The following is a 26,466-nucleotide window of genomic DNA, read 5'->3' on the forward strand; positions in this document are numbered from 1 at the left end:
CAGTATTTCTACTTGCACATCATCGTATGCTCATTTATCACTCCAGTGTTAATCTGCTAAATTGTAATTATTCGCTCCAATGGCCTATTTATTGCCTACCTCCTCATGCCTTTTGCACACACTGTATATAGACTTTCTTTTTTCTACTGTGTCATTGACTTGTTTATTGTGTTATTGCCGTGTTTATTGTTTACTCCATGTGTAACTCTGTGTTGTTGTCTGTGTCACAGTGCTTTGCTTTATCTTGGCCAGGTCGCAGTTGTAAATGACAACTTGTTCTCAACTAGCCTACCTGGTTAAATAAAGGTGAAATAAAATAAATAAAAATAAAATATATTGATTTTCTATAATCACATACTTCTTCACCAGGTATCCCCCTTTCGTTTCGTGTTTCATGTCCTTTCTGAAGTAGGCTAGGACCAAACAAGTGCATGACACTTGACTTGAGTTAATGCAAGATGTCTTTGAATAACTTTTCGATTTCAGTGTATTACAAACATTGTTACAATGTTGCAATTACCCATAGTTGATTGCAGTAGAATTAAACACAATTTGTGTTTTTTTAAAATATTTTTCTTTATCAGATTGCTTAGTTTCGTTTTTATTGAAACCATAAAATGTATTGTCTTTGAAACATTTGTAGACTTATCATTTTGCTCTGATACACTGTAAAAGCCTAGGTGGTAGGCTAGATCGTGAACAAATCGAAGTGAGCTACTTGGACGCATCATTTGAGATTCATAAATTAAATGAAACTTTTCATGAATCTAGAAATGTGTTTTTATCGCAAGAAAATATAGTGTATAGCGTTCTTTCGAGGGAAAAGAACGTTACGCGCTGTGAGCTCGAGCTGCCCGCCTTTTATCTTTGTGCCTGGCTCGCGCTGCTGTGCTGCTGCTGGTTGTGAGGCTCGCGCTGCACGGTGTGTGAGAATCCTGGGACTTGGTGATGTCAAACTGGTTGGGTCATTTGAAGGTTAGCTGCCTCGGATGGGTTCATAGAAAGTTCACTCGCATATATTAGGCAATTCAATCTTTCATTCTCTGTGTCCAAACTAGTAGGAAATGAGCTGCATGGAGGCAGGATAACCCATTCGTTATCCGAACGGGGAGACGTGGTTTTAAAACGCGAACTGTGATATTTATAAGATAAATATTTTCAATACGGCGGGCTCGAGCGAGGACCGTGTTGTTAATGGCACGGGACGGGACGGTGCAAAACATTTATACGATAAACACGTTGGGACGTTACGGAGCTGACTGACACCTTTTCATTGCAACAACCGGACTCCGGAGGAAATGGCAAATCATAATTTGGGTCAATTACAAGCTTTTAGCGGTGTTGTCTGTCATAGTTCTTGATTGTTTTAGTCTAGGAAGAAGACCAAGATTTTACGTGCCAAAAAAGGGTCAGAATTTGATGGAGTTGTGTGCACTTATGTTTGCGATTCTTACCCAAACCTCAAGGACCCTTTAAAGGCACACAATACCAGGGTGACTGTTGCGACTAAGGGACATCATGTTTGACTGTATGGATGTGCTAGCGGTGAGCCCTGGACAAATGTTGGATTTCTACACTTCGCGTCCCTCTTCGTGCATGCTGCAAGAGAAGGCACTGAAAGCGTGCTTCAGCGGGCTCGCTCAGAGAGACTGGCAACACCGCCGGAGCGCACAGTGTAGGTTCACTTTTGTTCCCTTTCATTTCATGTGTCTACAGCCTAGTAGCCTAATAACTGTAGCCTATCATAACAATGACATAATCAAATTATAATAGCAATGATGTGCCTGGCTTGTCCACTTGATCCCGCTATCTCTCTGATCATCTCTTTATATTATGTCCATGCACCCTTCCTCACAGTGTTTCCTGTCTTCTCATTTCCTCTTGTCTAATATGCTTAATGACCAGACATGAAATATGCCCAACACACACACACACACACACACACACACACACACACACACACACACACACACACACACACACACACACACACACACACACACACACACAGACACACACACACACACACACACAGACACACACACACACACTTCACTGGTGACTCCCACACCCCCATCATTGCCTCCTACACCCTAATGTGCCATAAAGAGTGTTGTAGGGTGTACCTGTCTCTGAGTGTTAAGTGACTAGTTAGATAACTTCTTCAAGAATTAAACAATAGAATATATACATTATTGGCCATAATTTTTTTACAGAAATGTTCTCAAATGACTTGTAGAGCAGCCATTGAGTTCATTTGTAACAACTCTTTTTTTGTCCTGTCACTGTGACATGGCCCTATGCTTGAAGTGTTCCTCCTAGTCCTAGCCATGTCATCTTTCATCTGTACACACTTGGTTAATAAATTCTGGATGTGGAAACAGCTCCCTACAGCAGGCTGATGTATGTTCAGGTGCGATGTCTCAAATGCCACCCTATTCCCTACATTGTGTATTTCTTTTGACCAGAGCCCTATGGGGAATAGGGTGCCATTTGGGACGTAGACAGTATGTGATCCCCAGGTCCCTACACGGGGTTGAGGAATGTACAGAGTAAACATGGGCAGGCTGTGCCTCGACACCTCCCTCCCTCTGCCTTGACACCTCCCTCCCTCTGCCTTGACACCTCCCTCCCTCTGCCTCGACACCTCCCTCCCTCTGCCTTGACACCTCCCTCTGCCTCGACACCTCCCTCCCTCTGCTTCGACACCTCCCTCCCTCTGCCTTGACACCTCCCTCCCTCTGCCTCGACACCTCCCTCCCTCTGCCTTGACACCTCCCTCCCTCTGCCTCGACACCTCCCTCCCTCTGCCTTGACACCTCCCTCCCTCTGCCTCGACACCTCCCTCCCTGTGCTTCGACACCTCCCTCCCTCTGCCTCGACACCTCCCTCCCTCCCTCCCTCCCTCTGCCTTGACCCCCCCCTTCCCTCTGCCTCGACACCTCCCTCCCTCTGCCTTGACACCTCCCTCCCTCTGCCTTGACACCTCCCTCTGCCTTGACATCTCCCTCCCTCTGCCTTGACATCTCCCTCCCTCTGCCTTGACACCTCCCTCCCTCTGCCTCGACACCTCCCTCTCAACCTCTGCCTTGACACCTCCCTCTGCCTGAACATCTCCATCCCTCTGCCTTGACACCTCCCTCCCTCTGCCTTGAAATCTCCCTCCCTCTGCTTCGACACCTCCCTCTCACCCTCTGCCTTGACACCTCCCTCCCTCTGCCTTGACATCTCCCTCCCTCTGCTTCGACACCTCCCTCTCACCCTCTACCTTGACTCCCCCCTCCCTCTGCCTCGACACCTCCCTCTCACCCTCTGCCTTGACACCTCCCTCTGCCTTGACATCTCCCTCCCTCTGCCTTGACATCTCCCTCCCTCTGCCTTGACACCTCCCTCCCTCTGCCTCGACACCTCCCTCTCACCCTCTGCCTTGACACCTCCCTCTGCCTTGACATCTCCCTCCCTCTGCCTTGACACCTCCCTCCCTCTGCCTTGACACCTCCCTCTGCCTTGACATCTCCCTCCCTCTGCCTTGACACCTCCCCTCCCTCTGCCTTGACATCTCCCTCCCTCTGCTTCGACACCTCCCTCCCTCTGCCTTGACACCTTCCTCCCTCTGCCTCGACACCTCCCTCTCACCCTCTGCCTTGACACCTCCCTCTGCCTTGACATCTCCCTCCCTCTGCCTTGACACCTCCCTCCCTCTGCCTTGACACCTCCCTCTGCCTTGACATCTCCCTCCCTCTGCCTTGACACCTCCCTCCCTCTGCCTTGACATCTCCCTCCCTCTGCTTCGACACCTCCCTCCCTCTGCCTTGACACCTTCCTCCCTCTGCCTCGACACCTCCCTCTCACCCTCTGCCTTGACACCTCCCTCTCTCCTTCTGCCTTGACACCTCCCTCCCTCTGCCTTGACACCTCCCTCCCTCTGCCTTGACACCTCCCTCCCTCTGCCTTGACTCCTCTCACCCTCTGCCTTGACACCTCCCTCCCTCTGCCTTGACACCTCCCTCCCAGCACGAGAGAGAAGACAGGGGGCAAATCTTGCAGCTGTGATGGCACACTGTGGTATTTCATCTAATAGATATGGGAGTTTATCACGATTGGATTTGTTGGGCAGTGTTTTTACAGCTAATGCCGGTTTGCCTGAAGCTGATGCCGTGCAGGTGTTTGTACACATGCATATACACACACTCTCATTCAAATAAATGCATACAAGAACACACACATATATGTAATAGTGCCAGACACACAAACATATACAGTCTGATTTCAGTTGTCCTTGATGTCCTTTGTTTTTTTCTCTTGGTTGTTGGTGCGTTGGGGGGTTCTTGGGGGTGGGGAATGGAATGAATTGTCTTTTTCTAGATGTTTTTTCTTCTGGGGGGGGCTGTGGGAGGGGTCTCGAATGGTTGAGGCACAGCTCTTGGGGAACTGTGCGGGGATCTTGGAGGGTTCGGGTTCACGTTTTTTGGCCTGGTGGGAGATCTGTCGACGTGCCCTTGAGCAGGGCTTTGACCCTGGATGCTTCTGTGTGTCGCTCTGAATGGGAATCTGTTGGATGACTGGATGATGTAGTTATTGAGCGGCTTCACTGCAAGTATATTGTATGTTTCAAATATTCAATAAAAAAAATTATACAAAAAATGATTGGATTTGTTTTCAAATTCATTGTGGGTCTGTGTAATCTGAGATAAATATGTGTCTCTGAAATGGTTTCTCTCTCTCAATTCAAAGGGCTCTATTGGCATGGGAAACATATGTTAACATTGCCAAAGCATGTTAAATAGATAATAAACAAAAGTGAAATAAACAATCAAAAATGAACTCTCTCTGTTTTTCTCTCTCTGACACTGAATTAGATAAATGTCCTTTTCAGAAAGGTTAGCCGGCTACAATTAGAAAATGTCAACCTGTGCATTCTGAATAGACAGACCTGTTTTATACGGTCTATGAGAGACCCTTTTTTTCTGACAAGAATGATGGCACACAGCACACACTCTCTTTATACACTTCATATACAGAACATTGCTAAAAAAGCATTTTCTTTACAGACTGACTCACAGAAGTAGGCTAGCCTGTCTATCCTATCACGCATTCAAGTCAGTGGTTTGCAGCTAGATAATAACCTTAGGTTATGGAATACTTAGCTAATCTGTGTGCGTTTGCCTGAGCCACCTCCAAAAAGCACGATCTCCGGCAAGTCAAGTGTTTGTTTATACTCTCTCCCTGGCCCGGCCCCTACACTTGATTTATTTTGATAGTTTAACGACCAGAGAGCAGATAATGTTAAGCTGCCATGCTGTCTGTCACTTCACAACACTTCCCAGGATGCATTGGCTAGAGGCACAAATCACAGCGAAGTGGCCCTTATCAGTAGCAGCAAAAGTGGACAAGGTGGCTACTGCTACTCACCACATTTCACTGCGCTCCTACAGTAGGCTATTCTCTCCATTGTTTTTACTAAGCAATTCATCTCCTATACAAGAATATCAATAGCCTCTCTTTATTTGTTTAATTAGATTTGTTTGTATTTTGTCTTTTTATGCCATATCAAACATTGCTAATTTGTTTATCTGGCAAAGCATATTTAATCCCACATAAAATATATTCCTATTTATAAAACGATAATCACTGTAATAATACATAATGAATGAAATGATAATAAATCAATATATCATATTTAAAATAATAACCATCATTTACAGTTTTTTTTCTTCATTTTAAATGGTTTGTAGATGCAGATTTCAGTTCTACATTTGCACCATCTAATGCAATTTGTCTGCAGTGAAAACCGTAGGTATGGCTTTGCTTTCATGACATTGTTGTTAAATCCTCATAAATCAGTTTCAACCTCATTTTGATCCTCTCAATTGATGATTTAGCTGAACTGTTATATGTTCGGACTGCATATATCGTAGGAAAGGTTTGTGTGTGTGTGTGTGTTTGTCTGAACACCTTACATGAGAGAAAACAGAGAATGCAATAACTGTATTCCATGGATTTATAATATTCTCCAGGTGTAGTAGCTAGGACAGAGTACCATTTGTCATTGATAATACTTATCTGTGGTGTGATCACGAATAGAAAAGGTCATAAGTGAGTGTGTGTGAACGCGTGTGTGTGTGCTACGTAATTAAATCATCTTGAACATTAAAGTATAAGTAACTCATCATGTTCATTAATCACCACACACAAGGTGCATTTGATTAGCATTTCAATGCAATTAGAAAACCATTTGCCATTCATGCACAGAGGGTGTGTGTGTGTGTGTGTTGCAAATTACCCTGATAACAGACTCGCTTGAATTCATCACCAAGGCAATGGAGCGAAACAAGATAGAACCGATTGTGGTTTTCTTTATCTCCCCCACTATTTCATATGCATAGACTGCACATTAGCCTTGTGGCATTGGACTCGTCTTGCAACACTTTGACCTCTCTCATGTAAGGACCAGTTAAAATTGGACTTTGATTTGAAGAGCTTCCCAAAGAGGTCCTTGAAACTTTGGTTTTTATTAATTCATTTATTCAGTACAATGGAACCCACAAGGATTTAAATTAAATCTATTCACTATGAGCTGCGCTCCACACACACACACACACACACACACACTTGTGCAGGCACGCACAAGCACATTTTTGTTGTGCGAAGGATACAATGAGAAGGGGTTGGTGTGCATGTGTATTTGTGTGTGTTTGTGTGTGTGTGTGTGTGTGTTAACGTAGAGGGATCAGTGGCATTGTGTTGAACATGAGATGATGAATACAGAAATTATACTATGATGTGCAATACATGCTCTAAAAACATAGACACACATAGAAATCTTTTCAAAATGTATAGCTTAGTTTTATATTAAGGACATTGTTATTTTTATTTGTTGGTTTTTCATATAATAGACATCCAGGACAGTAATGTACAGCTATTCGTTACCATAGGTACTACTGTATTATGTATAGGCCTATAGATTTCAAGGTTATTGGAAAATGCAAATACTTTTTCTATTAACTGAAAATTACAATATGAGGATAATCTTTGAGAAACTTGAGAATATTGTACGTATTCAGTCCTTTGAAAGGAATAGTAGTCATAGAATTCTAACAGTTCACGACAGTACAATATGACTGTTTTCTTTTTCTGTAATCGATATTGCTGTGGCTTTGGAAGCTGTAATCCCAAGGCTTTTCGGGACTTGAATGCCGATGAAACATTGAAACGATTCACGTGTTCACTTAAAGGGTCTAAGGGCAAGCCATTGTCAAATAAGTAAAGCACAATATTGATGGTAAAAAAACTTGTTCAGATATTGCTAAGGAGGTTAGTTGACTCCCATCCTATTGTCCTCTTATTCTTCTAGTGAAGTAGGTTATACAATGAATTGCTGATTTGTATTGCATGGATTGTATATGACTTGGGCAGGCATAATAGTTCCTAAAGATTGTGTGTGTGTGTGTGTGTGTGTGTGTGTGTGTGTGTGTGTGTGTGTGTGTGTGTGTGGTGTGTGTGTGTGTGTGTGTGTGTGTGTGTGTGTGTGTGTGTGTGTGTGTGTGTGTGTGTCTTTGTGTTTGTGGGTGTGTTTGCGTGTTTGTGTGTGTATGTGTGTGCGCACTCACGTGTTTGTGTGTGTGCCTGCCTACTTAAGTGTGTGTGTGTGTGTGTGTGTGTGTGTGTGTGTGTGTGTGTGTGTGTGTGTGTGTGTGTGTGTGTGTGTGTGTGTGTGTGTACACGTGTGCTTCTATACACATGTATCAACAGTCTCATGTTTTTTCTGCAGTTTCATCCTTGTAGCTGAACAACAAATCCACATCTGTCCAATGCCATGTTCTCCCTTTGTTGTAAACAGTGAGCAGACAGTCAGACCATGCTTCAGATAACATTGTGATATAATATACAACTACAGCCTGTCATATGTATTCATTAGGCCCTGTCCCTGTTTTTCTCTTAATGTGATTCAGATAGGGACATGAAAGACCATGGTACAGCTTTCACACCAAGCTGATTCAGCGGGCATGTGAAACGAGGTTTGAGGGGTATGGATTGGGGGATAAAATGGAGGGTAACAACTATGAAACGAAAGGGAAGCTGTCGGATGCTGGCTTGTGTTTAATGGAGATGAGTAGGGAGTTTTACTGGACCCCTGCTTTGAGACAGGAGGGACAACAGTCAGCACCACGTTCAGCGCGCCAGCGACGGGGACAGGGGCTGCAGTGCTGGAACACCACACCACACCACTGCCTGCTGGTTCCAGATCTGTCAGGCCATTCTCACTGTTTGGCACTGACAATGACCGTAGGAATTGGCTATACAGCACAAACAGATCTGGGGCCAGGCTATGCCACCCAAGGGGCCAGGGTTCCGGTTTGGTAGCACGGTTTCGACTGATCCTACAGTCTTGCTTCGGTACTGCAGTTTAACTAACATCCGGCCCAGAAAGACAGTTTCCATAGACATCCCCATAGAGAAGTCAAATTTGAACACTTCTAATAGGTCACTTTAGTTGTCACCTTTGTGCACAAAACATCCATTTAATTATTCATATAGTTGTCGCTGAGGACGATTTAAAAAAATCAGATATTAGCATTTTATATTCATCCAATCTCTGCCATGATGACATTGTCGCTGCTCGCGCTGTGAAGCTGGGTCATGTAAACCTGATGGAACCCAGATATACCGTAGACGGTCCATGAATCGTAGATTACTTTGAAAAATGGTCGGACATCTTGGATGCAGTTCACTTACTCTCCCGAGGAAGAAACTCCCATTGTTCTTGAAGAGGGTTGAGAGAAGGCTGGAAGGCTGCTTTTATTTTATTTCACTCTTACATTTGTCAGATGTCACTCTGACATGATGGATAGTGACTCACTTTTATATGGCTGCTAAAAATAAACAATTAGCAATAAATGTATTTTGACATTTGTGACCGACCGGCTCAATTTGGTTATATGCATTGGATCAAAGTATAGACTCAGAGCTAGAAAATGGTAAATCATACACTACCGTTGAGTAACAATGGGAAAGTAATTCATCAACTTGTAACCTCACTTTTGAGAAAATGGTCCATGAAAATTTGGGAACAACAGGAGAGCTTTTCTTGGTCTACACCCATTCAGCATCATTCACACCCTCTTAAGCTTTAACCTCACCCATCTCTTTAAGGATTCACATGTGAGGCCATGCTTTATTTTTTATTTATTTTACCATTGTTTAAGAACAAATTCTTATTTTCAATGACGGCCTAGGAACAGTGGGTTAACTGCCTTGTTTTGTACCTTGTCAGCTTGGGGATTTGATCTTGCAACCTTTCGGTTACTCGTCCAACGCTCTAACCACTAGGCTACGCTGCCGCCCCGCCATGTACTAAACAACCAAAGATTTCAAGACTAAAGGCTGGTTTATACTACGGGTGTGTTCCTAAATTTCATCTGGAGTGCCAGAGTGTGCTCTGGGCATTCATAAACTCAGATCGTTGTCAGATAGTCTGTTCGTAAATTCAGAGTGTTTCCCTCTCTGAGCTTTCAGAGCGCACACTGGACTATTTCGCCGTGAAGTAGGGTTGATCCGAGTGTTGTGACCTAACAACATCAGTCAAGCACCCAAACTAGCTGGCTAACATTGGCAAGCTTGCTAGCTACTTCCAGACACAAATGAGAGAACAGCTCACTCTGACCATTTTCCTCGCCCTAGCAGAGCTGGTTAGACTGTTATGTTATCCAGAGCGTTGGTGACTGTAACTGTGCTGCTGGCAACAATTTATTACACATTTTTGCCAACGTTTACTGACACTGGACATATTCAACTGGTGTTGAGCGGTCAAAAATGCATCAGTTCCTAAGCCAGGCCTTTTATCCTTTACTCCACCAAGAAAGCTCTCTCTTGTGACCCACCACCTGGATTCAGTCCTATGTAGCAACATTTGAAATTGTGTTTTTTACATTGGATAAAAGTAGACTGAGGGCTAGAAAATAGTAAACAACCAAAGATTTCAAGACTAAAAGTGGTAAAAGTAGTAGCCTACAATAAGGGAAAACTCCAGGTAAAAATATACTTTATCTATTCCTTGGCCTATATCCTAATCTGACTTTGGTGCAGGTCATGTTGTTCTTCACATTACCTACCGTCTGTCGTAAACACACACTATATGAAATAAAAGTTTATTTGTCAAATGCACAGGATACAGAAGGTGTAAATGGTATAGTGAAGTGGTTACTTGCATAGTAGCAATATCAAAAACAGAAAGTGTCCAGATAAAAATATTTTATAAATATTTTATAATTATTAGATGACGCTTATTTGGACACACTGGTCTAAATTGATGGGTCATGTGAAGGAAATGCTATAACCACCCCTAGCCACATCTAGTTGTCACGTCCTGGACAGTATAAGGGTTAATTGTCATTGTGGCAGAGGTTATTTGTTTTATGTGGTTCGGGGTGGTGTTTTGGTTAAAGGGCGTTTGATTTAGTATTTCCGGGTTTTTGGTTTATGGTCTATGTTGATGTATTTCTATGTGGAGTCTAGTGAGTGTGTTTCTATGGTTGATTAATTGGGGTTGGGACTCTCAATTGAAGGCAGGTGTTTTCTCTTTGCCTTTGATTGAGAGTCCCATATATTAGGGTGTGTTTGTCATTTGTGGGAGATTGTTTCTTGTCTAGCGTATGTGAGCCTGAGAAGACTGTCTGTACATCGTGAGTTCGTTTTGTTATTTTGTATGTTCATTTTGAGTTTATTAAATGTTCAAAATGAACTATCTCAATTCTGCTGCATATTGGTCCTCCTTTTCCGACGATGATTTCGCTATATCGTCTGACGACGACGAAATCCCTGACACTAGTGAAGTGGATGGGTCACTATTGTCTAGACATGTACAAATGTTGATGAAATAAACTCATCAAAAAAAGAAACAGCCCTTTTTCAGGACCCTGTCTTTCAAAGATCATTCGTAAAAATCTAAATAACTTCACAGATCTTTGTTGTAAAGGGTTTAAACACTGTTTCCCATGCTTGTTCAATGAACCATAAACAATTAATGAACATGCACCTGTGGAACGGTCGTTAAGACACTAACAGCTTACAGACGGTTGGCAATTAAGGTCACAGTTATGAAAACATAGGACACTAAAGAGGCCTTTCTACTGACTCTGAAAAACACCAAAAGAAAGTTGCCAAGAGTCCCTGCTCATTTGCGTGAACGTGCCTTCGGCATGGTGCAAGGAGGCATGAGGACTGCAGATGTGGCCAGGACATAAATTGCCATGTTCGTACTGTGATGATCGGATTTGTGTTTATCGTCAAAGGAATGAGCATTACACCGAGGCCTGTATTCTGGAGTGGGATCGATTTGGAGGTGGAGGGTCTGTCATGGTCTGGGGCGGTGTGTCACAGCATCATCAGACTGAGCTTGTTGTCATTGCAGGCAATCTCAACGCTGTGCGTTACAGGGAAGACATCCTCCTCCCTCATGTGGTACCCTTCCTGCAGGCTCATCCTGACATGACCCTCCAGCATGACAATGCCACCAGCCATACTGCTCGTTCTGTGTGTGATTTCCTGCAAGACAGGAATGTCAGTGTTCTGCCATGGCTAGTGAAGAGCCCAGATCTCAATCCCATTGAGCACGTCTGGGAGGGCTAGGGCCAGGGTGAGGGCTAGGGCCATTCCCCCCAGAAATGTCCAGGAACTTGTAGGTGCCTTGGTGGAAGAGTGTGGTAACATCTCACAGCAAGAACTGGCAAATCTGTTGCAGTCCATAAGGAGGAGATACACTTCAGTACTTAATGCAGCTGGTGGCCACACCAGATACTGACTGTTACTTTTGATTTTGACCCCACCTTTGTTCAGGGACACATTACTCTATTTCTGTTAGTCACATGTATGTGGAACTTGTTCAGTTTATGTTTCAGTTGTTGAATCTTCTTATGTTCATACCAATATTTACACGTTAAGTTTGCTGAAAATAAACGCAGTTGACAGTGAGAGGACGTTTATTTTTTTGCTGAGTTTACAATAGATGGCTGTAATCACCCCAAACACACCTGTCTAACTTGATGGGTCATGTAATCATTTGGCGAGGTGGAGACTTTTGTTTAGACATGTAGCTAGCTAGCTAATCAATGAACTGGAATAATCCCAACTCATAGTACTACCAATACAAACATTGTCATATTTAAAAATATATATACGTTATTTAACCTTTATTTAACTAGGCATGTCAGTTAAGAACAAATTCTTATTTACAATGACGGACTACCGGGGAACAGTGGGTTAACTGCCTTGTTCAGATTCATAGCTATAGTATGAATCTGCAGGTAGCTAAAGCTAACCACCTAGGTTCAATGTTAGCTAGCTAACATCAGACCATAACTAGTAATGCAAATGGATTTCTGATTCAAATAATATTACTACACAGATCATACACGTAACGTTAGCTAGTGAGCCAGCAAGCTAACATTCGCTAGCTAGCAAACAGTATGCTTTAAATTAGAAACTTATAATGTCTGAAAATGTAGCTAGACTCTTACCCGTATACATGTATGAACGCTTTACAGCAGAGTGGAACCATTTAACTCAGTTTTGTTTGTATTTACATCTTATTTGGCCAGTGTTGTGTCAAGTCACTCTGGTTCACACTGACTGTGGCGTGTGCAGAAAGTAGCCCATCAGAACTTTTTGCAACTGATTTGTCGATAGCGCCTACTAAATTCAATGTTGTTGAGAAATGTAGCAAAACATTTGTAGTTCTCGATGGCTAACGTTATATTTTTCAAAAATGCCGTGGTAAATGGACTATCAACACATACTGAGCAGCTCACGTTATAGACAGGAGCGTGCTACATGGCAGACCAATCCAAACTCATCTCCCGGCATGTCCAGCCCATCATTTATCTCAGCCAATCATGGCTAGCCGGAAGGTTCCTGACTTTTTCCATGGCTAAACCAACTAGGTTTAAAATGTAAAAAATTGGAATACAAGTTTGTTATTAATGTTCCAGAAGGCATTTCTTTCAAAAAACGCCTTTTGGTAAAAAAAAAGTTGTTCAAATGCCTCTCCTGTGAACTAGTGACATGTGACATACGGCTAGCTTCCTGAAATGGGTCACACATATTTTTTCAGTAAATAGCCATGGCAGTATGGTCAATCAGGAATTCCATCATGCTTCCTTTTTAAAGCCTGTGTATGTCTATATCACTTTGTAGTGGGCAAAATCCACAAATGCGAATTGCCATTAAATCTGGAGAGAAACATAATGGGGATGTATTCCAATCTGCTTTCTTATGCTTTAAGGAACTAGAAATTTGCATGTTGAGAATGTGGTAATATTAGGTTAAACTTGAATATAACATTTTCTAAATGTTCTTGAAATGTTCTGAGGACCTCAAAGACAAGGTAAACATGTATATTGTCTGAAAGTCAATGGAATATTATGTTAAACCTAAAACAAATATTCTATGAACGTCATAAGAACTGACTTATTTGGAAAGTGTGGAACATTGTGTAACATTGTTCTGTGCAACCTCTTAAGTACAATATGTAAACATCACAAGAATATTCTTTCAACATCCCAGACAAACCCCATAACTTAAATAAATGTTTCTGGGAACCTATAAAGAACTTAGACCAGGTATTCTGTCAACATTCTTACAACATTAAGGGAATGTCCTGTGCAACCTAACTTAAACATTATATGAATGTCATCTGAGCATATTTTGTGCTTTGGGAACGTATCTCTTGTAATGTACCCACATTGTTCCCACAACCTAATTACATGTTCTGGGAACCTTTAAATAAGTGTGCACCCTGGTACAAACATTATCTGAATGTCAGCACAACTGGAAAGTTTTAGTGTTTTGGGAATCTATCTCTTGTCATATCCCCACAATGTTCCCACAACATACCGTAATTTCCGGACTATTAAGCGCACCTGAATATAAGCCGCACCCACTGAATTGAATTATTATTATTTTTTAACATAAATAATTACATGTCTATAAGCCGCAGGTGCCTACCGGTACATTGAAACAAATTAACTTTACACAGGCTTTAACGAAACACGGCTTGTAACAAAAATAAATAGGCTTTAACGAAACACGGCTTGTAACAAAAATAAATAGGCTTTAACGAAACACGGCTTGTAACAAAAAATAAAAAATTAGCAGTAAGCTTTAGTTGTCTTTTTGCACTGAGTCAATTCCTCACGCTGCTGTTTCCAACGTCTTATCATCGACTCATTAAGACCAAGCTCCCGTGCAGCAGCTCTATTTCCTTTTCCAACAGCCAGATCAATCGCCTTCAACTTGAAAGCTGCATCATATGCATTTCTCCGTGTCTTTGCCATGATGTAAATGAGGGTGACAAAATGACTACCGTAATCAGAATGATGGGAAGTTTGAGAGCGCTCGATTTAATCTAAACAGTAAACAAAAAAGTTGTTTGACCTTAACCCGTTCGGCAATTTCATTGGTCTAATGAAAGCTTCATGCCGGCAAAAAACTGAGCACGTCACAGAATGTGTTTTTTGGAAGAAAAAAAATTGAAAGCGGGAAAAATCCACATATTAGCTGCGTCATTGTTTAAGCCGCGAGGTTCAAAGCCTGGGAAAAAAAGTTTACAGTAAATACATGATTTACCTTTTTAAAGAACATAAAAAATGTGTTCTGGTTACATTCTTGTAACATCAGGTGAATGTTTTTTGCACCCTAAGAGAAACATTGTATAATCATCCGCACAACTGGACAGTTCATCTTTTATGATGTCCCCACAATGTTACCACGAGACTGTTCCCACAACCTAATGAAACATTCTGAGAACCTTTAAAGAACAGACAAAATGGGTTCTGGTAACATTCTTGCAATATCATGCAAATGGTTTATACAAACATCAGCACTACTGGATGTTTTTGTGCTATGAGAACATTTGCCACAACCTAGCTAATTTACTTACAGAGAGACGCTTTAGATTTTGGGGGGGAGCATTTTAGTGAATGTTCAGAGAATATTTCAATAATATTTCATTAAAAAATATATATATGTACAGTGCCTTGCGAAAGTATTCGGCCCCCTTGAACTTTTCGACCTTTTGCCACATTTCAGGCTTCAAACATAAAGATATAAAACTGTACTTTTTTGTGAAGAATCAACAACAAGTGGGACACAATCATGAAGTGGAACGAAATTTATTGGATATTTCAAACTTTTTTTACAAATAAAAACTGAAAAATTGGGCGTGCAAAATTATTCAGCCCCTTTACTTTCAGTGCAGCAAACTCTCTCCAGAAGTTCAGTGAGGATCTCTGAATGATCCAATGTTGACCTAAATGACTAATGATGATAAATAGAATCCACCTGTGTGTAATCAAGTCTCCGTATAAATGCACCAGCTCTGTGATAGTCTCAGAGGTCCGTTTAAAGCGCAGAGAGCATCATGAAGAACAAGGAACACACCAGGCAGGTCCGAGATACTGTTGTGGAGAAGTTTAAAGCCGGATTTGGATACAAAAAGATTTCCCAAGCTTTAAACATCCCAAGGAGCACTGTGCAAGCGATAATATTGAAATGGAAGGAGTATCAGACCACTGCAAATCTACGAAGACCTGGCCGTCCCTCTAAACTTTCAGCTCATACAAGGAGAAGACTGATCAGAGATGCAGCCAAGAGGCCCATGATCACTCTGGATGAACTGCAGAGATCTACAGCTGAGGTGGGAGACTCTGTCCATAGGACAACAATCAGTCGTATACTGCACAAATCTGGCCTTTATGGAAGAGTGGCAAGAAGAAAGCCATTTCTTAAAGATATCCATAAAAAGTGTCGTTTAAAGTTTGCCACTAGCCACCTGGGAGACACACCAAACATGTGGAAGAAGGTGCTCTGGTCAGATGAAACCAAAATCAAAATTTTTGGCAACAATGCAAAACGTTATGTTTGGCGTAAAAGCAACACAGCTCATCACCCTGAACACACCATCCCCACTGTCAAACATGGTGGTGGCAGCATCATTGTTTGGGCCTGCTTTTCTTCAGCAGGGGCAGGGAAGATGGTTAAAATTGATGGGAAGATGGATGGAGCCAAATACAGGACCATTCTGGAAGAAAACCTGATGGAGTCTGCAAAAGACCTGAGACTGGGACGGAGATTTGTCTTCCAACAAGACAATGATCCAAAACATAAAGCAAAATCTACAATGGAATGGTTCACAAATAAACATATCCAGGTGTTAGAATGGCCAAGTCAAAGTCCAGACCTGAATCCAATCGAGAATCTGTGGAAAGAACTGAAAACTGCTGTTCACAAACACTCTCCATCCAACCTCACTGAGCTCGAGCTGTTTTGCAAGGAGGAATGGGCAAAAATGTCAGTCTCTCGATGTGCAAAACTGATAGAGACATACCCCAAGCGACTTACAGCTGTAATCGCAGCAAAAGGTGGCGCTACAAAGTATTAACTTAAGGGGGCTGAATAATTTTGCACTGCCAATTTTTCAGTTTTTTATTTGTTAAAAAAGTTTGAAATATCCAATAAATTTCGTTCCACTTCATGATTGTGTCCCACTTGTTGTTGATTCTTCACAAAAAATTACAGTTTTATATCTTTATGTTTGAAGCCTGAAATGTGGCAAAAGGTCGAAAAGTTCAAGGGGGCCGAATACTTTCGCAAGGCACTGTATTTGAATGTTTTTGAGATGTTATCATCCTAATGTTAGATAAAACCCTAACTAGAACTTAATGGGAATCTTAGCTAATGTTCTGGGAATGTTCCCGGTTAGCTGGGTTGTCTATAGCTCAGAGATGTTTAATGCAGGTCTAATGCAGGTCTCCTTTACTGCTAAGAGCTGACGTCTGGATCATATGACCTCTTAAAGTGCTTGCCGTGGAGTGGAGAATCATAACAACGTCGTCAGGCTCTTAGGGAAAGAATTTCTAAAGATTAAAAATAAACTTGTCACATTTCTTTCTCTCTCTATTTGAAACCTTCTCTTTCCCTCTATCTCTCCCTCTCTCTCTCTCTTTCCCCCTCGTCTCTCATTTTTTCTTGTTGCACTTTAAGCTTTGAAGTGTCTCACACCTGTTGCGTTGCTCGGTCCCCAGTGTAGAGCATAGCAGTGAGAGCTCTGGCTCTTTATACACCCTCTGTCTCCATTTGACCTTTGACCTCAACAGATCACAGGGGGTCGCCCAGAGGTCAAGGCAGGAAGGGCGGCTTAGAGGTTAGCCGCAGTCACATGACTGGTATGAACCATGAACCTCTGACCCATACTCAAAGTGCCATTCAGTGGTTCAAACCAAGGTCCAGTTCCACACCCTGACACCTCTGGATAATCCCCTTTAGAAGCTGTGTCCCTTTAACAAATCCCTTTCAGTGGCTTTTCTAGCTGCAGTTTGATTGATTCCCCCTACTGGGAGACACTTTTGCACTTGACATGTGTCGTCTTGAAGACTGACGAGACAGACTGTTTCCCTGTGAGTTTTCAGCACCCCCCACCTCTCAGCACCCCATGACCTCAGTCTGCCGGCCATTTCCCTCGGTCTCTCTCCAGACCGGCAGCACAGGTAGAACTTTTTCCTCGTCTTTCTCTAAACAAGACATACAGTTAGATGACTGTTTTTTTTATTGTTTCTATCTTCTCTTCCAGTTAGTGTGTTAAAGAATGGAATTAAATGTGTACTACAGCCTACAGCCAGTGCTGCTCCCTCTCTCCCTCCCACCACAAAGCTGCTTCTAATTTGGTGTACTTTGGGCGAACTTTGACCGTTTCCTATTGACTCTCTTTCTCCTCCCGCCTGGTGTATGTGAGTTGTTTGTCTGTGTGTGTGTGTGTGTGTGTGTGTGTGTGTGTGTGTGTGTGTGTGTGTGTGTGTGTGTGTGTGTGTGTGTGTGTGTGTGTGTGTGTGTGTGTGTGTGTGTGTGTGTGTGTGCGCTATGTGCGCTATGTGCTCCCTGCTCCTGCAAATAACCCAGAGGAAGAAGGGGAGAAAAACACTTCCAGCTTCGATAAACTACCAGCAGAGAGGTGGAGTTGTGAAGGGAACTGGCGCTAAAAGGCTGTACTGTGGTATTGGCAGGACAGTTGCTGCACTGTGCGTGCAATACGGCGCTGTAGTGTCTACTAGCGATAGTAACCTGCTGTCTTGTTCTACCTGTTTATTCTCTCTCTGTTTGTTGAAGGTAGGGTTGTTGTAAATGGATCGCTGCAGTATAGCAGTCATTTGGACATAACTGTGGTCTCATGATTACAGGGTAGAAACAGTCCATGTCCTGATTCCATGTCATTGTGATATTGTACTGTGTGTGTGTGTGTGTGTGTGTGTGTGTGTGTGTGTGTGTGTGTGTGTGTGTGTGTGTGTGTGTGTGTGTGTGTGTGTGTGTGTGTGTGTGTGTGTGTGTGTGTGTGTGTGTGTGTGTAACAGATCTTGCCTTAGGTACCTCCCTCCTAGCCATCTGTGAGGTTTGTGGACGTCACAGATTGTTTTCTTTTCATGTCACTGGTCATCTAGCTATCTGACCCTCAGTGTGGGGACAATGTGGTGAACGGGGTAGGGACAGGTGGACACAGTGAGGATAGACATGGTTGATTGGCCCACAAATTATTTTTAACTGACCTATAGGACCCTCCTCACTTCTAAAGCGTTCTTCTTCTTCTACTTCTTCTTCTTCTGCTTCTTCTTCTACTTCTTCTTCTTCTGCTTCTTCTTCTACTTCTTCTTCTTCTGCTTCTTCTTCTACTTGTTCTTCTACTTCTTCTTCTACTTCTTCTACTTCTTCTTCTACTTCTTCTTCTACTTCTTCTACTTCTACTTCTTCTTCTACTTCTACTTCTTCTTCTACTTTTTCTTCTTCTTCTACTTCTTTTACTTCTACTTCTTCTTCTACTTCTACTTCTTCTTCTTCTTCTACTTCTTCTACTTCTTCTTCTTGTACTTCTTCTTCTACTTCTTCTTCTTCTTCTTCTGCTTCTACTTCTTCTTCTTCTTCTTCTTCTGCTTCTACTTCTTCTTCTACTTCTTCTTCTTCTACTTCTTCTTCTACTTCTTCTTCTACTTCTTCTTCTTCTACTTCTTCTTCTTCTACTTCTTCTTCTACTTCTTCTACTTCTTCTTCTTCTTCTTGAGGCGGCAGGTAGCCTAGTGGTTAGAGCGTTAGGCCAGTAACCAAAAGGTTGGTAGATTGATTCCCCGAGCTGACAAGGTAAAAATATGTCTTTCTGCCCCTGAACAAGGCAGTTAACCCACTGTTCCTAGGCTGTCATTGTAAATAAGAAATTGTTCTTAACTGACTTGCCTAGTTAAATGAAGGTTAAATAAAAAATCTTCTTCTTCACCACCACCCACAGCAAGCCATAGCCATAACAAGGCTTCTTCCTAACTCAGCCTCTGTGTTTTCCATTAGTCTTTCCCCTCATTCAGAGATTGCCCTCCCTTCCTCCTCCTCCAGGCTGGGTGTGTTTTCCTGTCTGACCCTGCTGGCTGGTTCAGCAGGGGGTTAAGAGTTCAGCAGAATAAGCTTTGAGACATTTTTTTCATACACACAGACACACTATCACACGCAAACACACACACAGAGTATACGCACACTGACACACACAGCTCCCACCCCTTGGCTCGCCTGGTCTGTCGCTGGTCTGTAGTCTCTGTAATGGTGCTGGTGTGTAGCTATGTTAACATGCAGTGAAGACAGTTTGCTGCAGAGCCAACGCCAGAAAATGGAGCAAAGGCTCCCCAGCGCCCGATAGGGCCTATACAGCGCTCTAGACACACAGTTACACACACACACACACACACACACACACACACACACACACACACACACACACACACCACCAAAGGGGGAAATGCATCTGCCTTTATGTGCTCCATCTGTCTGCAGGTAGCCACACTCCCAGAACCAACCATGAGTTTCAAATGGGCAGCGCCGGGCAGAAGTGTGGTGTGTGTGTGTGTGTGTGTGTGTGTGTGTGTGTGTGTGTGTGTGTGAGTATGTCTACTGCTCTCCCTCTTTCCCATGTGTAATGATCCAAGGCGTTGGAAACACTCTGAAGGCCAATTCTATCAGTTCCAATGTGTTGTATTCTACACAACATGTAGTAGCATCTGTAGTGTTCAGTACTGTACCAGCTGGGAAGACTGGAATACATTCCACAGCTTGTTTTACATATTACATGTCATACATGTCCCTTGATGTCGCCATCCGCACACACACACACACCTTTACATATTACATATGATACAGGTCCCCCTGCTGTCTCTGGCCCTGCACGGCTTGTCTCTCTCCCTCATGTTACATATTAAAGTGGTGGATCGTATCTCCCTTCCTGTGACAATGTGTGTGTAGTCTGCGGCTTCAGACTGCATTTTGTAGGCTATAGTGAGCTAGTTCACACACACACACACACACACACACACACACACACACCACACACACACACACACACACACACACACACACCTGACTATTTTTCTGTCCTGGTTAATTATACCAGGTTCCAGGAAGAGGGTGTTTGTAAGTCAGAGAGAGAACTTCTTTTTCCCCCCTTTTTCTCCACAATTTCGTGGTATCTAATTAGTAGTAACAGTCTTGTCTCATCGCTGCAACTCCCGTACGGACTCGGGGGAGGCGAAGGTCGAGAGAATCGTGCGTCCTCCGAAACACAACCCAACCAAGCCGCCCTGCTTCTTGACACAACGCACACTTAACCCGGAAGTCAGCCGCACCAATGTGTCGGAGGAAACACCGTACACCTGGCAACCGTGTCAGCGTGCACTGCGCCCGGCCCATCATAGAAGTCACTAGTGCGCAATGGGACAAGGACGTCCCTGCCAGCCAAACACTCCCCTAACCTGGACGACGCTGAGCCAATTGTGCGCCGCCCCATGAGTCTCCTGGTCGCGGCCGGCTGCAACAGAGCCTGGACTTGAACCCAGAATCTCTAGTGGCACAGCTAGCACTGTGATGCAGTGTCTTAGACCACATGGCCACTCGGGAGGCCTGAGAGAGAGAACATTAATGCAAGTTGACTGTTTTAATTTATTTATGCTCAAGTAATTTAATGACTATTTGGACTAACATACAGTCAGTGAACAAGCACTATTGAAATCCTAAAGATCCATCAGCGATGTGTGCGTAGTACGATATTGATTACTATCAGCATCAAACTGCATACAGATGATAGCAAAGTGACTCACTCCAACTGACTAGCCAGTTGCACTAGTTTGTGTTTGCTTTGGGATTTGATTGACGAATAACATGTCTGTTTGATTCACCAGAGGGGAAGCAGAGGTCAATGTGAATCATGCAGTAGCACTAATATTCACCGTCATGGCAGTTCTACTCACACTGTCCTTTAGTACCACAAAGAGATTGGCAATATACTGTAACAGTTAAACAAACACACAGAAACACACATACACACACAATTTGACCCATATTTGACCAATCTACTGTAATGTGTCAAATTGACCCAGGACACCTTTTTGAACATAATACTTGGGTAAGTTGAACCTCAGGGGAATTCTGCATGGGGTCAAGGGTCAGGAACAGATCACGGGGTTGCTCTCTAATAGATGTATAATTCAGCTTGAGCTGATAAAGTATGGAATAGTGTAATCTAATCAACCAACCCTGCCTGCTCTGCTCTGCTCTGCTCCATGCAGATATATCTATAGATGGGCAGGCCCTGGACAAGCCACATATATTCCTGAGTAGGGTTGCAGAATTCTGGGAATTTTCAATACGTTTTCTGATTTTCTCTAAATCCCGGTTGGAGGATTCCCAGAAACAGGGAGGAATGAGCAGGAAATCTGAATTCCTCCACCCTGGAAAACCAGGGAATTTATTGAATGTTTTGCAACCCTACTCCAGAGCTATATGGGAGCAAGGCGCTAGATAAATTGGTTGCTGGTAGGCTATAACATGATGTCATCACAGCCTATTTCCACTTTAATATAAAAACATTTTTATCAACCTTTTAACCTTTGTGTTTAAACTCAGTCAAGCCACAGGTGGACTTTTCAAAACCTATTAGAAAGAAACCCACTGGCTCAAAAGTTTGTTTTTGTTCACTCTGAATGGCCTCTGTATCAATCAGGCCAAAGATGTAGTTCTGAGAACTCATTCCAGGGTTCTGGAGGTTCTATATCAACTCATTAAATATCACAATGTTTGTGTTTCTGTTCCAATAACATCAAAATAGAAATAAAGTGGCCACTCAGACCCACTGTTGGATGAGTATGTGGACAGAGTAATTGTATGCCAAAGATTCTGCCCTGATTTCAGTTAATTCAGTACCTTTAGTTCACTCACTCAGGAAATGGGTTTTGAATGCCCTATCATTACCACATATCCTATCCCATACTAAAACTTGAATCATCTTCTTCATTACGCAATTTTTCTTCCAATTGGGACGAATAAAGAACTACTACATCTTCTTCATCATCTTCTTCTGTTGTGTCTCTCTAGCCATCGAGACCCAGAGCACCAGTTCTGAGGAGCTGGTCCCAAGCCCCCCATCCCCCCTGCCCCCGCCCCGCGTCTACAAGCCCTGCTTCGTGTGCCAGGACAAGTCCTCGGGGTACCACTATGGTGTCAGCGCCTGCGAGGGCTGCAAGGTAAGACATACACATCAAAACCAGCAACATTCACACCCAAACCAGCAACATTCACACCAAAACCACCAACATTCACACCAAAACCATCAACATACACACCAAAACCAGCAACATACTAGAGGTCGACCGATTATGATTTTTCAGTGCCGATACCAATACCGATTATTGGAGGGCCAAAAAAAGCCGATACCAATTAATCGGCCGATTTATTTATTTATTTATTTATTTATTTGTAATAATGACAATTACAACAATACTGAATGAACACTTTTATTTTAACTTAATATAATACATCAATAAAATCAATTTAGCCTCAAATAAATAATGAAACATGTTAAATTTGGTTTAAATAATGCAAAAACAAAGTGTTGGAGAAGAAAGTAAAAGTGCAATATGTGCCATGTAAAAAAGCTAACGTTTAAGTTCCTTGCTCAGAACATGAGAACATATGAAAGCTGGTGGTTCCTTTTAACATGAGTCTTCAATATTCCCAGGTAAGAAGTTTTAGGTTGTAGTTATTATAGGAATTATAGGACTATTTCTCTCTATACCATTTGTATTTCATATACCTTTGACTATTGGATGTTCTTATAGGCACTTTAGTATTGCCAGTGTAACAGTATAGCTTCCGTCCCTCTCCTCGCCCCTACCTGGGCTCGAACCAGGAACACATCGACAACAGCCACCCTCGAAGCATCGTTACCCATCGCTCCACAAAAGCCGCGGCCCTTGCGGAGCAAGGGGAACAACTACTTCAAGGTCTCAGAGCGAGTGACGTCACCGATTGAAACGCTATTAGCGCGCACCCCGCTAACTACCTAGCCATTTCACATCGGTTACACCAGCCTAATCTCGGGAGTTGATAGGCTTGAAGTCATAAACAGCTCAATGCTTGAAGCATTGCGAAGAGCTGCTGGCAAACGCACGAAAGTGCTGTTTGAATGAATGCTTACGAGCCTGCTGGTGCCTACCATTGCTCAGTCAGACTGCTCTATCAAATATCAAATCATAGACTTAATTATAACATAATAACACACAGAAATACGAGCCTTAGGTCATTAATATGGTCAAATCCGGAAACTATCATTTCGAAAACAAAACGTTTATTCTTTCAGTGAAATACGGAACCGTTCCGTATTTTATCTAACAGGTGACATCCCTAAGTCTAAATATTGCTGTTACATTGCACAACCTTCAATGTTATGTCATAATTATGTATAATTCTGGCAAATTAATTATGGTCTTCGTTAGGAATAAATGGTCTTCTGTCATGTCCTGACCAGTGAGAAGGGTCATTTTGCCATAGTAGAATGGTCAGAGCGTGGCAGGGGGGTTGTTTTGTGTGTTTTGGGGTTGGTTTGTTTCTAGGGGAATTTGTTCTAGTTTTCTGTTTCTATGTTTCATTTTCCATGTGTGGCCGAGTATGGTTTCCAATCAGAGGCAGGTATCTTTCGTTGTCTCTGATTGGAAGCCATACTTAGGCAGCATGTTTTTCTTTGGGTCTTGTGGGTGTTTGTTTTCCGTTTAGTTGCTGTACCTGATGGAACTGTTGGTCGTTTGGTTATTTTGTTTAAGTGTTCTCATATAATAAATTAAGAATGAGCACTATCCACGCTGCGCCTTGGTCTAATCCTTTCGACGCCTGTGACAGAAACACCCACCATAAGAAGACCAAGCAGCGTGGGAGGAGGCACGTCGAGTCGTGGACCTGGGAGGAAATCCTGGATGGGGCAGGACCGTGGACAAGGCCGGGAGAGTATCGTCGCCCGCCGGAGTAGATAGAGGCAGCGAAAGCGGAACGGCGTTACTGGGAGGAACGGCTGGAACGGCAAGAGAAGGCTGAGAGGCAGCCCCCAAACATGTTTTGGGGGCGGGCATACGGGTAGTTTCGCTAGGTCAGGGGGGAGCCTAACTTCCCAGGCGTACAGGAGAGAGCCGTGGAGCAAACCGGAGCCAATAAGGGAGTCAAGCGCTGAGTTTGACGCAAGATTCCGGGAAATGGTGCTGGCGGAGAGGGCACTGTGGAGCGAGCGTGCAGAGGGGCGAGAAATGCATTATGGGGTAATGCGCACTATCTCGCCCATCCGCACGCACAGTCCGGTGCAGTCGGTACGGGCTCCGCAGCGTTGCCAGGCGAGAGTTGGCCGGCAGCCAGGAAGAAGTGCGCCGGCTCAACGCATCTGGCCGCCAGTGCGTCTCCTCGGCCCAGTTTATCCTGCGCCTGCTCTACGCACGGCAGCCCTCATTCCCCAGCACAGCCCAGTTCGCCCTGTGCCAGCGCTCCGCCCGTGCCGGGCTACAGTGACCATCCAGCCAGGACGGGGTGTGCCAGCCCTGAGCTCCAGACCTCCGGTGCGCCTCCACGGCCCAGTGTGCCTTGTGCCTGCTCTGCGCACCCAGTCTCCTGTGCGTCTCCCCGTAGAAAGCCTCCTGTGATGATCCATGGCACAAAGCCTCCAGTGATGATCCATGGCCCGGAGCCTGTAGGGATAATCCATGGCACGAAGCCTCCAGTGATGATCCATGGCCCGGAGCCTGTAGGGATGATCCATGGCACAAAGCCTGTAGGGATGATCCATAGCACGAAACCTCCAGTGATGATCCATGGCACAAAGCCTCCAGTGATGATCCAAGGCACGGAACCTACGGCGACGCTCCTCAGCCCGGAGCCTCCAGCTACGCTCCCTCCAGCTGCGCTCCTCAGCCCGGAGCCTCCAGCTACGCTCCTCAGCCCGGAGCCTCCAGCGACGCTCCTCAACCCGGAGCCTCCAGCGATGCCTCTCAGCCCGGGGCCTCCAGCGACGCCTCTCAGCCCGGGGCCTCCAGCGACGGTCTGCAGCCCAGAGTCTTCAGCGACGGTCTGCAGCCCAGTCTTCAGCGACGGTCTGCAGCCCAGAGTCTTCAGCGCCGGTCTGCAGCCCAGAGTCTCCAGCGATGGTCGGCAGCGCAGAACGGGGGCTACGCCCGGAGCCAGAGCCACCTCCATAGCTGGAGGATTGGCGGAAGAGTTGAGTGTAGCACACTAACCGTCGTAGACGGTGGCCACCCTCCCTTCCCTCCCTTTAGGTTTGGGGTTGTTTTTGTGGTTTTTTGGTTTGGGGTGCAGTCGGGGTCTGCACCTTTTGCCATAGTAGAATGGCCAGGGCGTGGCAGGGGGGTTGTTTTGTGTGTTTTGGGGTTGGTTTGTTTCTAGGGAATTTGTTCTATTTTTTTGTTTCTATGTTTCATTTTCCATGTGTGGCCGAGTCTGGTTTCCAATCAGAGGCAGGTGTCTTTCGTTGTCTCTGATTGGAAGCCATACTTAGGCAGCCGGTTTTTCTTTGGGTCTTGTGGGTGGTTGTTTTCCGTTTAGTTGCTGTACCTGATGGAACTGTTGGTCGTTTGGTTATTTTGTTTAAGTGTTCTCATATAATAAATTAAGAATGAGCACTATCCACGCTGCGCCTTGGTCTAATCCTTTCGACGCCTGTGACAGTCTTCACACAGGTCGCAATGAGCCAGGCGGCCCAAACTGCTGCATATACCCTGATTGCTTGCACGGAACGCAAGAGAAGTGACATAATTTCCCTAGTTATAAGAAATTCATGTTAGCAGGCAATATTAACTAAATATGCAGGTTTAAAAATATATACTTGTGTATTGATTTTAAAGAAAAGCATTGATGTTTATGGTTAGGTACACATTGGTGCAACAACAGTGCTTTTTTTGCGAATGCGCTTGTTAAATCATCACCCATTTGGCGAAGTAGGCTGTGATTCAATGATAAATTAACAGGCACCTCATCGATTATATGCAATGCAGGACAAGCTAGATAAACTAGTAATATCATCAACCATGTGTAGTTAACTAGTGATTATGTTAAGATTAATTGTTT

At 43.8% G+C, this 26,466-nt stretch overlaps 1 protein-coding gene across 1 annotated transcript in view; it reads left to right on the plus strand.

The window, feature by feature from the left end:
- The first annotated feature begins 908 nt into the window (after window positions 1-908).
- LOC106588672 (retinoic acid receptor alpha-A) overlaps window positions 909-26,466 on the plus strand; it is a 107,323-nt gene continuing 81,765 nt past the window's right edge. Inside the window, exons 1-2 of the mRNA XM_082970119.1 lie at window positions 909-1,675; window positions 22,444-22,592. Of these exons, the coding sequence (XP_082826245.1) occupies window positions 1,519-1,675; window positions 22,444-22,592 (306 nt within the window). The 5' untranslated portion in view covers window positions 909-1,518. The remainder of the gene's footprint in view (window positions 1,676-22,443; window positions 22,593-26,466) is intronic.

The sequence above is a fragment of the Salmo salar genome, chromosome 27, assembly GCF_965601325.2.
Source record: "Salmo salar chromosome 27, fSalSal1, whole genome shotgun sequence".
In the NCBI taxonomy this organism is placed as follows: domain Eukaryota; kingdom Metazoa; phylum Chordata; class Actinopteri; order Salmoniformes; family Salmonidae; genus Salmo; species Salmo salar.